Raw genomic sequence first — 17674 nt, forward strand, 5'->3', positions numbered from 1 at the left:
ACCAAAACAGGGAGCTCAGCTGATCCGTGCTGGGTAGCGATGACGTCACGAATTGCGCTACGCGCTGCCACGACTGGCCAGGGTGTAAAAATAGCACATGCGCTTCTTTTATCACGCGAAAAGCAAGCTGGCGATGTAATCCGACGCGGAATCAAGCTGTGCCAGCCCGCTCAAGTTACCAGTGACGAGTACAGCGATGATTGCAGCTACTATATGAGCGGGGGGCATCGCCTTTTGATTGCTACCCACCAGCGCGTGAAGTAGCTCACGTGCCCCGCGTCAATCTCCTCATTGCTCAATATTGTGCGTGCTTACTGTAAGACCCGATGTCATGATGACTAAGACCCAATGCAGCTAACAAAGCCGAACTTTGCTCGCGTCGTCGCCGCCTCGTAGAAGTAAGCGCGCTGCAACCGTCTGCTGGGCGAGGGGGGTCGCAAAAGAGTAGGCACGTTACGTCACATACACAGGGTGGCCCACGTTAACAGGCGTGATTCCGGAATTGGCTATAAATTTTACAATTCGTTTTAAAAAAGAACTAAATGACTTACAGTTGTATAATTTGAAATATATCATCAGGGTACCGACGAGAACATAGTGGAAAGTGTAATTGAAATCGGTTAATATCGAAAAATCTCGGAGTTGCCCTTTAACAAACCGCCGATGACGTTAACGTTTGAAGTAAGGATGTACGGTTTCTCCGGCACGAGTAGAATCTTGTTAGGGAGATTCGTAAACTCGGTGCGCGACATGCGCATTACTTTTTTGCTGCGCTTTACCGACTTCCTACTTGTTACGGCAGTTGAGTTACGTATCGTCTGCCGCGAGTTCCGTCAGGCTGTTTCTCCTTCAGCTGTAGCGCCGGAGAAGCGCCAGCAGGAGGAGCAATCACGCGCTTGGCGAGGCGGTGGCATCTCTCGCGCGGCGTTGGTGTCAGCCGCATGTTTTCAATGAGTTTTAGCGATTTTAAGCTACTTATTGCGATTACTTCTTGGTTATTTCTGTTAGTTCTATTATTTTAGACCTTGCTCGATTTCATTAATTTTTTTAGGATTGCTAGCCTTGTTTAAGGCCTGTAGTGAGCACTTGATTGTGTGCGTGATCACGTCACATGAGATCTGAGGACGACCAGCCGGGCCGCTGAAGTGCCACGCACCTAATAAACAAAATACTGTTTTCTTACCGGCTGCTGCTTCGCTGTGACCCAAATTGCTCTTCACGGATCCTACACTCAGGGGCTTACTTCGTTTTCCTTGCAGAACACCACTGCTCACGGCCGCTAGCTCGGTAGGGTCGCCCACTTTAGTGCCTGTGCCATGAGCTTCGAGGTATAGCACGCGGCTTGGGTCAATTCCGGCTTCAGAGTATACTTCGCGAAGAAGTTTTTCCTGCAACATTGCCGATGGTGTGGTTATACCTGAATATAGTGAAAATAAGGATAACATCAGTTGTAGAGTGTGGCTTGCTGCTCGGTGCATACCCGGTGAACTGAAGACCCTGTTTAGCACTGCCACATGTGCAAAGCAAGAGGGGCAGTATTATATCTCACTCTTTACATGCTCCTAGGTTCAGTATTTTGAACATAAACTACGTCCGCGTGGCCTGTGTACGGCGGAGTAGACCACTCACACCCTCACAATACCGATATGTAGTCTACATAAGTTAGGTACGCATTGAATAAAAAATGTTTTTTGCAATAAATTTGGTCCTACTTGAAGCTATTTTTCGAGAAAACAAGGCAAAGAATGGGGTGACGCACGTTTCTGGACGCCCAGCGCAGGCTTAAGCATTTGAGGCTCTCCACTAACCGCTGTAACCCCCTATAAACACTGGACTTATGTATGATGCGCAGCTATGAATACGACGTTCCCACCATCTGTGGTAATCATCATCATCGTCATCATCTCATCATCATCATCACTTGACTACGCCCTCTGCAGGCAAAGGCCTCTCCCATGTTCCGCCAATCAACCGGTCCTGTTCTTTCTGCTGCCACGTTATACCCGCAAACCTCTTAATATCATCTGCACTCACTTTCTGTCTCCGCCCCTCGCGCGTTTGCCTTCTCTTGGAAACCTGTCAGTTACCCGTAATGACCAGCGGTTATCTTCCCTACGCGTTACGTGTCCTGCCCATTTCTTCTTGATTTACACTCTGATGTCCTGAGCACCCGTTTTCCCTGACCCACTCTGCTCCCGCCTTGTCTTTAAGTTACACCAATCATTTTCCTTTCCATCGCTCCAGCGTTGTTCTTAATTTAAACTGAACCTTCTTTGTAAGCCTCCAGGTTTCTGCTCCGTAAGTGAGAACCGGTAACATGCAGCTGTTATATACTGTCCTCTAGAGTGATAGTAGTAAACTACCATTCAGTATTTGGAACGCTTGCCGAATGTGCTCTGTGGTAGACTGGTAAATGAGGGCCTCCAATTCTTTATCGCATGCCGAAGCATTTTAAAGTGTATATCATGCAACCAACGGGCCTTTCATCCAATGTCACATGACCCATCCCGCAACGGCTGGCCGAAAATCACGGATGAAGGCGCGCGGCATTCGCCCTCGTCGGCTGCCATATACTTCGATGGCTGTTTCAAGACGCCAGCAGAGTGAAGCGTATTCTTGCTGCTTTAAGAAAACAATTAGAGTACACGCTTCCTGGTTTCTTCCGATCCGACTGCCGACTGCCCCATCATCCCGCTTAAGACTCGAAATATCAGCTAAGTGAGCAGTTCCTTACGGCGCTTTTTACTTAAGGGGTCATGAACCACTTTTCCAAGTAATGATCTAATGGCCTCAGTATTGGAGTGTACTGCCTCCCGAATCGATTGCCGCAAAAATTTCTCGAATCCGTCAAGAATCAGCGGAGTTACGGGGTTTGGCGCACGCTCCCAGCGCTTTCTCTCTTTTCTCGTGCCGGCGAGCGCACTGGAAGCTAGACAGGGAGGGATGATGGGGAAAGAAGTTACGCCAGCGCGCGTCATGAAACGCGATCGCTCTCCCGCTGTCATTCGCTTGCGCGAGTGCGGCTACCGTGTACTGAGGGTGCGGCGCCGGCAAGTGGCGGCACCCCGCGGCAAGAAGCGCATCTGATCCGAACGCCGCTCTCGATTTACGTCGGCTATCGGCCAATAAGCATGCTATTCTCTTGCGACGTACAGCGGACAGACGCCCCGCCCACCGACGAGAGTGAGAACCGGCCTCTGTTTAAAAAGAGGGTGCCTGGGGAAACGGCAACTTCGCGCTCCGCTTGTGGCCATTACGCGGCGCGCACGACTGTAATATTTGGCAGAGCAGTTCATAGCCGTTCAGCTTTCCGCAGGATGTGTTTTTTTCAATCAGCCCAAGGGGTGCTTCATGACCCCTTTAAAGTGCTTCGCAGGGACCGACATTTATCTGTTTAAAACAGATTTCGCGCTTTCTGATGCGTTCAAGTGCCGGTAACAATGAAATGTGGCAACGTTAAAAGATGAGTCCCCTCGATAACCTCGATAAAAATTAGGTTACCGTAGCAGAAATGGCTGATGGCCGAGAGAGGATCAATTATTGGAAAACTGCGATAACAAAACGCATGCCACGGTGCACCTTCGAGGGCCGCATTTGTTCGAGTTCGCGGGCGCCGGTTTCTTTTTAATGCGAAAATTTCTAGTGAACCAGGGGCACTATGACCGTTGTTTATCTATCTACTACCTATCCATCTATCCATCCATCCATCCATCCATCCATCCGTCCCTCCCTCCGTCCCTCGTCTGTCTGTCTATGTAGCCGCCTCCGCCTGGGTGCTCTCGTGGTCGTCTCCTTGACTTGGCTATATACCATAATTGGCCAAGGACAAGAGTACATAACGAAAACGATTCACAGGCCATGAAAGAACGGTTGCTTGGGCTAGTTCATTCTTTCGCATCGACATCTTTGCACAGAGCACAATGAGCGAGGACGGAGAGGGACACACACACAGGCGCTGACTTCAAGTAAATTTTATTAGCGATGACGCTACAGCTATATACAGAAGACAACAACAGCACATCAGCTCAATCGCACAACCTATTGCATCACAGCCAGATAAGCAATTTCCTTTTTCGTGAGATCAAAAGAGGCATGCTAACACGTAGGTCACCAAGCTGTTGCTATTTATTCGCTTACATGATTTCACGTGTGAACGGCTCACGACGTTTTGCTACAACGGTGCACTTTTGAAAGTCCGGTTTACAACAGCAGTCTTTGCAGGGAATGCCCAGATGGCTTTTAAAAGCTGCGTTATCGTGATAATAACTCTCTTTTAAGGGCTCATTCAAGCATCCGCCCGTTTGCCCAACGTACTTCTTACCGCAAATCAATGTGATCAAGTACATAACACCCACTGCGCATGCTACAAACTGCCTCTGATGTTTTGTACTGAATACGCTCCTTGGTATTGCCTGAGCCCTCATGCGCTTACAGAGCGCTGAGAGTTTTTCCGGATCGGAGAACACAACTTTAACATCTACTTCGTCCCCCATCATTTTCAAGCTGTGCGAAATCTTATGCAGGTAGGGGAGCACCGCGATTCGCTCATTATCACTGGCTGTACAGCTTGCTGGTGCTTCACCTCCCTGTTTAATGGTTCTAAGCATTTTAACACTAAAGCGTTTTATGCCGGAGTCCACCAAGACTTTCATGACGTATTTCTGTCACGGAAGTACGTCCGCAAAATGAATGTCGTCAGATGGCAAAGAAAACAATCTACCAGAAAAAGTTCCGTTGACGGGAATCGAACCCGACCTCTCGGCCCGCGACGATGGCTGGCGGGCGTTTAGCCCACTGAGCTACCGCCAACACAATGCGGAGGCGACATGAACGCGCCTTTTATCTTTCACACTTGCCTCTCGCAGTGATCTTGGACGGATGGATGCTATGAGCGTCCCCTTTATAACGGGGCGGAGACGTCTGTGCCACCAGGCTCGAAAAAAAAAAGACGCGCCGTTGCAACGACCGTCCCGTTCGGCGCGTTTCCAATACAAGTTTAATTTCGTCAACGCTTTAACACACCGTGAGGCGGCGGTTTTAGCGCAAGCCTCGCTCATAGTATCCATCTATATCGACAAATAGCTCTCCGACGCTCGCCTGGCTGTCGCACCGCGTTACCTGCTCGCCGTGTGAAAAGTTACGGCCAGGGAAGACAACGTGCGTAGCGTTTCTCTTCGCATTTCACGACGCTTTGAAGGTGCATATCGAGAATTAGTGTTTATTATGTGCTTGTTGATGCCATCTTCGCGCGGGATTCACCATATGCGGAGTCGCGTATGTAGTTAACTTCAGCTACCGCAAGGTTAAATCACGATCATGGGCATTTGTCGTCGGCACGAAATGTGTCTCAGGCGTCAACGTGAGTGCGACGCATCAAGCGGTGCTATATCTGCCAAACAACAGTAGACATTGTACAAGTTCTCATATACCAATGTACTATAAACAATAAACTATTTCTATGACGACACGTTTCACTTTCGTGTTATACCGATTCCTATGACGGAGGGATCAACCAACCATTTTTTTCCACTACCCATACCAGCACAAGCTCAGAAAGCCAGCACATGTCAGGCGGGAAGCCTGCCCCAGAAAATTGCATTTTAAAGAGTGGCCGCTAAACTTCCATGAGCAGTGATGACGCAAAGATTTGAGTGGGCTATAGTTACGGTAGAAGTGGCCTGCTTCCCCCGGGCTCATATTTGCAGCATAGATGATCGCTAGAGATGCTTAATCGCAAATCTAAAAACGTTAGAGGCATCCTGCGTAGCTCACAGGTCATGACATGAATAACGGGAATTGCCTGCCGCATACGTCGTGAAACCCTTTCCATCGGCAACGTGTGGCACATACCGACATGTCACGGCCTGTGGTTAGTGGGTATGCGCCACAGGAGATTCACAGTCTACACCAGCCATAATGGACTTTGGAAATCCTAACGCGATAGCGTTAGCAAGCTCGTGTCACACAATCCTGTAACGGCGTCGGCAGCGCTGTCGATGAGCGAGAAATCTAGATGGAAGGAAAGAATAAAATTCCCGGATCGAGCCGGATTGAACCCAGGCACTATGCATGACAGTCAAGTATTCTACGACAGAGTCACGCCAGTGCTTCAAGCTGCTTTGCAAGAATACCCTAGAAGCGTCATGTCGGGGCAACACGAATTGTGGTTAGTGTTGACTACTTGCTTTATAACAATGTGATAAGCACTGCATATATGTACTGTTGTGGCTCCGCAAGACAACTCAAGCGTTGATCGAACGCGCTGACAGCAGCTGCTTAATATAGAAGATCATTGCACGGTAACGTGCACTTCGTAGTGACGAAAGCGACGTTTGTGTTGTCATGCTAGTCACAATATAACGACGGACCATGAGCTACCCTTTGCACGCCAGTGTAGTCGACGTGCCTGGTAATCCCACGATATGCACAGCACTACTCAACTTTGGAAGGAGGTCGATCCACCTCGCAACTTTGCACAAAGCAAGAAAAGCCAGGCCTGCGCAGAAAACGCAGCACAGTAACAAGGAAAGCTGGTACAGCAGCCTTCCTAGAAGCTGTTCCAAGTTCTCTTGGGGCAACTAATACAAGTACACATGCAAGGTACCCACTACACCTTAAATCATTCTAATTTTTGCGAAGTGCGTGGGAGCGGCCCGCGGTGTCACCTAAGGGGTGGCACTTCTCCGAATCTTTAAATAGTTCTTCGTACAGTACCGCAGGAAAGCACCCCCTCCGCCACTATTCGCATTCTGCGGAGAAGCGAGGTACCCGCTACACATCTGCAAGACATTATGTACGCTTTGTTGTTGCTGTGGCTGATGGCAAAGTGCACAGCCAAAAATTATGGCTGATCCCTTTGTAATGGGCTGGAAGCATGAAACGACCCCCTCGTTACGCAATTGGCATCGTGTGACGACTGGTTGTGATCTTACTCTTTCCACGCAATATTACACATGTTAACGCGATTCCTTGCCAGGCGTGACGCCTGTTAGAGTATTTTTGCGAAGGAGTTACAAACCCGGCGTGGATTTGTGGTAGAAGCTCGACTACCACGCAGAGGGTCTGCGTCGAAGTCCCATTGTATCTTCGATATATTTTTCTATTCTCGTTTTTTCCTATTTCACGCGATAGCGGCGGTGAACTACGCCATCAAAATCGATTGTTATAATCTCGTACCAGCCTTCTCTGTAAGAAATGCGGCATAGGCTTCTACTCAATCACTGCTTGGCAGGAAATCGATTCTCACAATGCGTGGGATCTGCCGATCTTTCGGTCATGCTTGCAACGCCACTGGTACTTGTGATGTACTTCTCTGTCGATCGTATTGATCTTTCCCACCCCCACGAAAACTTTCTGCGCCTAACGTGGTTTTCCACTGCCTCCAGTTTGGATGTATCGAAGCTTTCTGCACCTAACTTGGTATTGCAGCACTGCCTCCGAGATCGGCCCGCGTTGACCAAGCGACTATGCCGTGTGATGACGCTATCCTGTGACGTGTTATGTAACGTCATAGGGACGTCATGATGAGGTTAGAAATGTTGGCAACCTGTGACGTCCTAATGACGTCACCGCATGATGACGAGAAGTGACACCGATGGTGATTTCTCGTGTTTGATTGGGCATTTAATTCTGTCACCTTAAACTTCAGCATGTATCCTCAGATACATTCCTGTAAGTTATCTCTCGAGGTTCCCCAGTTCCACAACCGCTTCCAAGAAAAAAAGAATCTGCTGAACAAACTCAGAAAGCTGCACACATCACCATTCAAAGAAAGCCATCCTAATATAAGGGACTGAGGATGTAAAAATTGCAGACACCAGTCTCGTGTCCCAAAAGAAACATTGATTAACCGGATGTAGCTCAGGAGTAATATGCTTATCATAAGAATACGCAAATAACACACCTGTCAGAAAACTTACAAAATTTACACGAAAGGAAAGCCAACGTGAACGAAATCAGCTGACGGCCTCGGAGCGGTAGATGTTCTTGTTCGACAATGCGTTTACGTCGCAATGACTTCAATGCAGAAGAAATCATGTACCAGTTCCTGAAGGCCAAACTGCCACGTGAGAAGCATGCAGTTCGTTTACCATAGAGCTACTCCGCACAGTCCATCAAAATGAAGGAATAGTTACAAACGCTCTTATAGAAACTTAGTGTGTGGTAGTTCCTTTTGTACTAGTTGACAGGGGTGTTGGCCAGGGGGGTTCGGTGAGGGGTGTTGGGAGGCTGAAACACCCCACCCCAATTTTTTTAAAAATAATGCATGTGATATACAGGGTGTCCCAGCTATCACGCAGCACGATTTAAAAAGAGAGGGACGGCGTTCACGGAGCAAACGTAGTGCATATCGCTCCCAGTACACTGGAGTAGCCACTGCTATTTTTCTCGTTAAGGAGGTTTATTTATTTAGTCATAATTATATTTGTAACTCGACAAGTACTCGCCTAATTGTCAAAATGTCAATGAGGCGTATGTAGGCATGTTCAAAGGACATCTAACTGCGCAATTTTCAACAACGTAATAATTACGTGCTCATTTTTCCGGCTGATAAAGAAAGCCCGAGAAATATGAAAATAACACGCGACTACGCTCTTACCCGCAAAGAAAACCAGCGCCCTCAAATAGGCTTACTGCAAACAACCGCTTTGTCTGTTGCCCGTTGCGAGAGACAGCGTTCCGCATTTTGGCAAGGGTACAGGTCGGGCGCCAACGATATGCGTGCAATTTCTGGGATTCATTCCGTTCGATTGTACGCCGCAATCATCCATATCTCACAGCCGACTGTTCTCATTGATAACGCGGCAGGTGTTCTGACTACAGCCTGACTCTATAAAACCAAGCGGCGCGTTTCTTCGGCCGGGGTGGCAGATAGGGCGATGCGTTTTTTTTTTCTTTCTGCATTTTTTTTTTGATAGGCCTACTGTCTACCTCATAGGGAGCCTGTTTGAGGGCGCTGGTTCCCGACGCGCGCAACAGTCTAGACACGCCTCACTTTTCATCTTTCGCGAGCTTTCTTGATCAAGCGGAAAATATGAGCGCGCAATTAGCACGTTGTTGAAAGTAGCGCAGTTAGACGCCATTTGAACATGCCTACATACGTCTCATTGACATTTTGACAATTAGGGGAGTTCTTGTCGAGTTACAAATATAATTACTAATTAATTAAACCACATTAACGAAAAAAATAGCAGCGGCTACTCCAGTGTACTAGGAACAATATGCGGTAGGTTTGCTTCGCGTAACGCCGTTCCTCTTTTTTTTAAAATCGTGCTGCGTGATAGCTGGGACACCCTGTATACACACACATACAAACGCAGGCACGAACGTATAGAAAGTATGGTTGAACTCCCCTCGAAAAAAAGCTCTGGGTAGGCTACTGCTAGTTGATTAAACTGCGGAGACCCTCGTATCATCGGTTACTACACCCATCGAACGGTCATGAACGAGAAAGTTCCAAATAGAAAAATCTAAACGCTCTCAGCCATGCATATAGCATGATACATAGAACAGGTCAGCCAACCGCACTGATTATCGCACACAGCACGTGGCGGCATCCTAGAACTGGCAACGGTTGCAGCCTTCAACCGATCAAGCCTGTCGAAATCCCCGCAAATGTGTATGTGTTGTATCGAGGTATAGCGGATAATCTGTTGTGCTTCTCGGACGGCCGCCTCATTCTGAAAGTGGGCGACGATTAGTGCCGCAAATCAGGTCGTGCATATCTTGACCTGGCGGCGGGATCTGTCAGCCTAGCTCCAAGTCCAGTACGGTCGCCACTCTAACGTTTTGATTTTCATCTTTCCCACTTCATAGCCCAAGCTCGCCGCTTTCGTTTCCACCACCATTAAACAGAGAATGACCCTACGAAAAACTAGCCGTATTGGATTATTACAGTGACTACACAATAAAGGCGTCAACGGCTTTAGACAGCTGACATGATTCATCTGGCGGCGACCACACCGTCGGTTGTTCGATGGCTCCAAACGTGGCTATTCCCCGCCTCTGTTAACATGTCCATATTGTAACGCAGCAGTACAGACGCTTTACTCAGTCCTGCTATTCAACATACGAGAAAATTATGGATGCTCTACAATTTACTCAGGTTAATAACGTGACAATAAATTGGGCACGTGCATAAAAATAATAATATAAAGAAAGTAACCAAACACCGCAGTCTAGCGAAGCCAAGCTACAGCGAATCGTAGAAAGGCGTAGGAAAAATATTTTGTAGTTTTTAAGTGTAGTGTAATTATGACATAAATGAAAATGAACTTACCTGGACCACAAAAGGCATGCGATCGGTAGTGACCGAACCTGAATCATTGGTATAGCGATTCTGATGCTTTACACGTTGAGCTACGACGGCGTCATTCTCCCGTCCATTTCAGTGTGTATTTCTGGCCGTGTGGTTTCCTGATGTAGTCAGGGCCCCCGTAGCTGTAACGCTCTTCTTTGCCAACAGGTGTTATGCAGCACATCGTCTTTCGAGAATCTGGCAGCTGACCAATAAACCCTCTTTTATTCGAAAAAAAAACAAATATATATACAGAAACACACGTGCCACGCAGAATTACACCCGATCAATGAAACGGATTTCTTATTCCGATAATGAGACTGATGGCTGACTAATACTCATAATCAACCATCATAATCAACGCACACGTGAGATTTTAGAATCGTACCACATGGCAAAGTGCGATAGTGATGGTATTAGTCAGCCATCAGTCTCATTATCGGAACAAGAAATCCGTTTCATTGATCGGTGTAATCTTGCGTGGCACGTGTGTTTCTGTATATATTTTCTTTTTTTTTTCGAATAAAATCTTTCAGTTGAAGATCAGCGCTTTTCCCGTCTTCTTCTCTTGTGTGCCTTGTCAATTTTGTGCGCTGCGCAAAGATTGATAAGTTCCAACTCGCCCGCCTATCAGTCCTATTACAATAAACCCTCGCTCCATTGTCTGTCGGCTTCATTAGATTGCGTCTAACAAATAATCGAGCCTTGATATAAACTGTCCATTGTCACACAGCGTCTACAGACAGACACCCTGGCTGACTGTGTTAGCGGTCATTGTGCTTCATTGTGTTCTTACCTTCACTTTTGTAGCCATCAGCACTGATCTTGACATGTGTCACCTTGCAGTAGATTCGACGAGCATGACGGGCTTGTTGGACGAAAAAGACACCAACGGTTTCGCCTCGGACGTAGCCATTGGCTGCACAAAGATGAGTTTTCTTATTAGCGCTACAACAGCTGCTCAGGTTAATGTCTTCTGTGCAGTTTTACCAGCCAGCGCCTTTTATACACACTGAACACTTCCCTCGCTGGCACGCAGTGCATCTCTCAATCGAAGAGGAGTGGGCAACTGTTATTTGATATTACGACATCATAAGTAATTAAGACTGGTCGAAGATACTTTGAAATTGTATTGCAATACGATACAATACTACAACGCTGATTGTATCCGATACGATACATTCCAATTGTATCTTAAGGTACTTTGATAAATTCGCAAATTTGTTATTATATATCCATATAATGTAGCACCACAGGCCTATACGCAACAATTTTCCCTCGAAAATTTAATAACTGCCAGCAATTTGGTTTCACTTGAACGTCATGTCTGTTGGTATCTCAAACGGCTTATACTTCTAGCTCTAGCTATGTCAGTTTCATTGCGAAACAACTTATGGCGCTTCTTTAGCTGCTTAACATGATAGCTCTTTATCATGGAGGAAGGAAAAATAAGGAGAGGCCCTGACGTCACATTCGTGAAGCCTCCACATCGCAAACACCCGCATCGCCTCCTAGCGAAGGAGCCTCGAAACATTTCGGGATTTCCGCCGTGTCGTTTGCAAGCGCATGCGCGATTCGAGCCCCCCCCCCCTTTTTTTTTTTCGCCGTGCAAGCGGCGCCGCGGCGCAGTCGATTCACGCATGCTGCTCTTTCTTTGTGTTCTTTAGGAAAGCTACGCAATGCCCAGCTGTTGCGTATGCACGCGGAAAGTACCGAGTGTCACTTTTCATGTGTATGTACACGTTCGCTTCACTGCTGATCACTAATGCATGGCATTTGCATGCGAAGCTCTCGGATGTGCGCTCTGTTGCTTCTTACTCATTGTGTCAACTCAGAACACACGTGAACTTTTGTTTTTGGCGTCTGACGCGCCGTAGATAACATGCGCCGAAGGCATCGTACGTTTTTAGAGGCTGTGTCGTTCAACGACAGGGCAATAAACTTATGTTGTTATCGGACTACTTGAAGTATGTAGTTTGCGGTTGCGCTCGCCGCGTGCTTGTTGTTGTGTGCGTACTGGAATTACAAACTTTACGTACACGATCGCGTATACAATACAGCGGTGTCCTCTTTTCGACGCAAAGTGACGTCAACTATAGGTTGGCGTTGCGCCGATAGCTACTACGCTCACTCCATATACCGAACAAAGAACCGCTAATCCGGCAACAGATCGGGAAATCGGGCTACGAGAAAGGGAAGGCCTAACGCCCAGCAGAACGTGTAAGTCACTGCTAGGTGAGTTGAATACGATGATGCAGGGGCTGAACGTTTGATCACGGCACGTACCGGTATTCTGTACTGTTGCATAAAAACGCTCCACGAAGAATTTCAGCACGCAGCGCTCGGGCCTGCCACGCATGAACAGCCTGGTAAACGTCTGTTTGCAACATTTTAGTGCATGCGAACCGCACAATACGCGCTAAGTTTACGCCAGGACTACAAATCTGCGCAGAAGCTAACCACCACGGAGAGCACGCCGCGGGGCGTCTTCTGTTTTGTTTGCCCCATACCGGTTTGTTTGTCCCATAAATCTGACGTCACTTCCGCCACACTTTTCGCAATGCATTGAAATACGATAGGCCCTCTCCTTAGTATTCCTTCCTCCATGCTCTTTATACACTTCGCTGATAGCGGTTTTCACTTGTCGCTTTTGTAATTGCTGGAAGTCACTGCTGTGCTTTCCTAACAGCCAGCGGGTTGCCATCTACTTACAAGAACGTCAATAAGCCTATGCACGATGGTGCAAATACCGCTGTGGAGTTCTACCTTGCCCGTGAACGTATTACGGTTCTAGCTAGTGGCGTTGCCAGAGGGGTGCACACCGGGCAATAATATGATTAGGAATAATTGTTGCGTTTTGCGTCGCAAGACGACGATATGATTATGAGACGCTGTAATGAAGGGCTCCGGAAATTTTGACCACCTGGAGTTCTAAGACATTAATATAAGCGCACGGGCATCGAGCATTTTCCCTCCACTGAAAGGCGGCCGCCGCGAGCTTCGGGACAGAAGTCAAGCGCCATAACCACTAGACCACCGCTGTGAGTAACCCCTAATAAGTATCAAAATTAGGCATTGAAGGTAAGACCACAGAACATTCAGTGCCTATGGAAAATAGCGTAAAACGGCTCGTCGGGACGCCCATGAGAAAAACGGAGCATTTGGTTTCTCGAATCCGTTTGCTAACAGCTTAAAGATGGCTATTAAAATTAAAACTCAATTTCGCTAATTTTCTTAGCAGTAGGCAGAATTTGTTACTGTATACTCTAGGCACGCCCGGATAATCATACATTTGTTCTCAAGATCGCCTTTACATGACAGTAAATTCAAGCGGAGTATAAGTATGTAAACAGTAGCACAAATGACGCAGACAGTTCAAAGTAAGAAAACGCGAACAGCTTATTAACGCGGCAGCACCTTAAAGACATATTGCAGCAAGCAGATCGAAAAAGAAACGATATAGAGACGTAGGTATATATGGGATGGAAAAGAAGGACAGCTAAGAAAGAACTTGTGCTAATGATTTTAAACACATGGTTATGATTTTTTGTACGTATGATTTTTAAAATTTGCTGCTTATAATTTTAATTATTTTTAGAAAATCTTTGAACAAAAGAAGTGATGTACCCCATGATAGCTTTGGTTAGGTGGATGCCTGTTCTGTTAGATCCAGCTTCGGTACCGGTACACGGTGCTATAGCTGCTAGAATGTTATTTGCATACAAGTCAACCTCGCTGCATTTAAGCGAAACTTAAATCCGCGAAATCTTTCAAATAGCCGATGTGGGAAAGCCACGATACACAAAGCAACCCCCTATTCTTGCATCATTCAGACATCGTGATGAAGCACCACGCAAGATAAACATTGACAACGACACTACAGTGGCATCACGATGTGTGAAAGACGTCGCACGCATTGGAGTACGCGGCACTGGAAGGGCTAAGTGCCAATCACTGACACTACTAAAAAGAAAAAAAAGCGCGGAAAGAAAATGTCGGCTAGGCATAGACGTTCGCGCGCTCGTCTCTCTAGATGATGCGAGCGCCACCACATGACTCTGTTCCACCAATAGGGACGCTCAGAGCTCTTCATCTATCCTTGCTGGACAGCTGTGGCGTAAAGGTAAAATAATATGTCACTGCCCTTAGTTTTATTCTGGTGACAGTGGCAGCAGTACCAGCTTGAGAAGCGGAGTTCAGCGAACGTATATTGTTTCGCCAGGTGGTCGTGCGATCGCAGTATCTTGTATCTTAAGATATACGATACATTCTTCAATGTATCGGAAATACAGATACTGATACACATCTTGTGAGACGTATCGCGATACAGATACAAGATACCCAATGAGTACCTAAGAACTATCTAAGATACATGTCTATTCGATACTGCCCAGCGCTGTAAGTAATGACAATATTGTTCCTTATTTTGAACACATATGTAAGGAGATATGTAAATGCCGCAGGAAAGCAATTTCATTTCCATTCCCCGGATGGCTGACTGATTTCCTCGCACCGAAATCGCGATGACACTATTGTGATCATTGGTTGTGTGAGAGATGCGATGGGGACTAGTTCGGGACGCTTTTTGAACGTTAATGTAGAATTGGGCTAGCTGGAATATACTCGATGACGGCCAGCGCAAACAAGCGAAGAGACAGAAGAAAGAACAGTGTCTGTACTTTCTTCTGTCTCTTGTCTTGTTTGCGCTGGCTTTTGGAGCACGTTTTCTGTAGCGCGAGTAAAGGCGGGACGAAAGAAGACACACACGGGCACTGTGCATCTTTGCGTGTCTACGCTCGCGTGCGTTCTTTCGTGCTATATTTTACTCGCGCTACAGAGAACCCACATATGCATGCAGATATTATGAGGAGGTTCCACAGAAGTTCAAAATCATATTCTTTTTATTTCTACGTGATTTCTATTCGCGTACGTATTAGCACTACTGCGTCAGTTCTTTTAAAAATATATGTCTACAGGAGCAAGCCGTAATCGCTCTGCTCAAAATATTTTGTTATTGGTGGAACAGCAGGAAAAGTTTGATGGTAAAGAGGTGGCAGTTTCCGCATTTCTAATATTACACATGCGGTTGCTCCGATGGCGTAATGCTAATATACACTTTCGACTAGAAAAGTTCTGGAAGTTTACCTGAGAATAAACGTACTATCAATTGCAAATACTACTGCAGTGACATACGCACAACGGCATTTACTAGCCGACTCTCTGTTACAGTTTTTTTCACCCAGGGCCAATTATCCTTTTATAAATTCAGTCATATGATTGATTATTTCACGACTGCTCGTATGCAAGCTAAGCTACTGCGCAATCTTCAGTTGTTTTAAATAGGCTGTAGTGCACGGGAGTTCTATCAAACCGTTAAGGGGCGATTCCCTTCTGCATTGGCTACAGCATCTGGAACGCGCAATCGCCTAATTTGGTACCTTGCCGACAAATGAAATGCTGCACGCCATAACTACGGCATTAACACAATCAAAAACAATCGTGAGGCTGTTATTCGCATCATGAAATATGGGAAGTGTTGTGGTGCGTGCAACTTTATCGGGACAGTCTAAGCAAATTGGGAAGTTTCCCGCGTGTCCTATGCCGAGAGGTGGCAACACGTGCAACAACAGTCCTTGAGGGTGAAGGCCGATCCCGCAAAAACAAAAAAAAAACTCGTTAATGCATATAGCTGGGCTAACTGGTACTGATTGAATGCTTCCATATTACTGTCTCCTTTCCTAGGGTCCTTGTGCGTGTTCGCTAGTAATAGAAACAAAGGAACAAGCGCGCGTGGCATTCCTCCCTTTGAAAAAGCATGTGTCTACTGCGAGCATAACAGAGAGTGAAAGTTCATAGAAGATAAATCCAGAAACTGCCTTAGAAAAAAGACTCACACTTCAAGATAGTATCATTTTGGACTAGTTGGTGATTCATCACATCAAAGAAATTGTGCGACGAAAGCACAGAAGAAGTACAAACCAGCGCAAACCATGCATGAAAATCAGACCCTCGGGAGGCAGTGGCATGGACACGACGAAAAAGTGGTTGGCGCGGACTGTCGAGAAGTCATTTGCAAGCATGCCGTTTTGCAAGCAAAACAAAGACAACCAACGCCTGAATATTATTGCGATGGCATCGATCTTGCTTTTTATATACCGCACAAGGCTATGTAGTTCTGTATGGGTCCGCTCTAGCTTGGCAAAGTCGTGCGTGACTACGATTCCCCAAAGAATAAGTCGTTATTTCCGTCGCCTTTATTCTTGCGGCCGCGCATCAAATGGGCGCGGGATAAGCAGTCAGCATCTTAGTGCTTCTGTCCGCATCGCGGTAATGCCGAAATCATGGAGTATGAGATTCCACCGTGCGAGGCGACGTGAAGGGTCCTTTAGGTTTGCTAGCAAACACCAGGCGCGATGGCCGCTCACCACAGCGAAAGGCCTGCCCTTCAGTTAGGGGGAAACGTTGAAGTGGTCAAAATTGTGGTACGGTATTTCTTTTCGGTCGTAGATAAGTTTGCTTCGGCTCTTGATAGCGACCAGCTAGTGCATACATTGATCCTTTCAAGACCATCTTTTCTCGGCACAAGCATCTGCACTGATTTCATCGGTGTGAATTTTTGTTTTGGCTTGCTCTTCGAAATGCAAAAAAATGGTGGTGCCTTCTGGCGTCATTTTAGCCCCTGAATTGTTTCAACCTATGGGGTTTCCTACTTGAAATCGGCGTAATATTAGTTGATCTTTTCGGAGGTTTGGCGATGCAGGAGCATTTTTCTACGAAGATTTGATAATAAGCACACAGACCAAGGTACCGGCGTGCTGATTTCTTGCCGATGGGCTGCGCGAAGTTCGCCATGGATGCCTTCACCTGAGAGTCTAGGCGAACTCGACACTGGCTCATGATGTCTCTTAGGAACAGTGGCTTTTCATACCCGAAATGGCATTGCTCCGATTTCAAGGTAAGCCCGGATTACTTAATTGGTTGTAACACCACTTCAAGCCTCCTCAGGGTCGTAGAAGTTAGCAGCAAAGGATAACGTCATAGGAGAAGGAATACGAGAGAATAAAGACTGTGCAGCTAAGTACATCTTCTTGCAGGCACAGCTGTTTGTTGAAGAAATGGCTTCGATAAAGCATTTCTAGCCCTTACGAGGAATGTGCGATCGCACATGTAGCTTTCAGTGACACTCATCATGCTGCCGCGGACACCTTTAACAAAAACATGTGAAATTCTGAAGCCATGTAGAGAGAGATAAAGATAAAGGAAAGACAGGGAGTATGATGTGTTTTGTGAAGGGCAAGAGTACATACAATATGTATTGTTTGTGGATGAAGCCGTCTATATTGTTTGCCCTGATTCAAGTTGTTTACCTGCCCTCCG

The 17674-nt window shown here is 46.6% G+C and overlaps 1 protein-coding gene across 1 annotated transcript in view; it reads right to left on the reverse strand.

Annotated features, from left to right (window-relative positions):
• Positions 1-17194, reverse strand: part of LOC119391857 (fatty acid synthase-like) — an 88351-nt gene extending 71157 nt beyond the window's left edge. Inside the window, exons 1-2 of the mRNA XM_049415424.1 lie at positions 17098-17194; positions 11094-11216 (exon numbers count right to left, since the gene is read on the reverse strand). Of these exons, the coding sequence (XP_049271381.1) occupies positions 11094-11216; positions 17098-17194 (220 nt within the window). The remainder of the gene's footprint in view (positions 1-11093; positions 11217-17097) is intronic.
• Positions 17195-17674: the final 480 nt, after the last annotated feature.

The sequence above is a fragment of the Rhipicephalus sanguineus genome, chromosome 4, assembly GCF_013339695.2.
Source record: "Rhipicephalus sanguineus isolate Rsan-2018 chromosome 4, BIME_Rsan_1.4, whole genome shotgun sequence".
Lineage (NCBI taxonomy): Eukaryota > Metazoa > Arthropoda > Arachnida > Ixodida > Ixodidae > Rhipicephalus > Rhipicephalus sanguineus.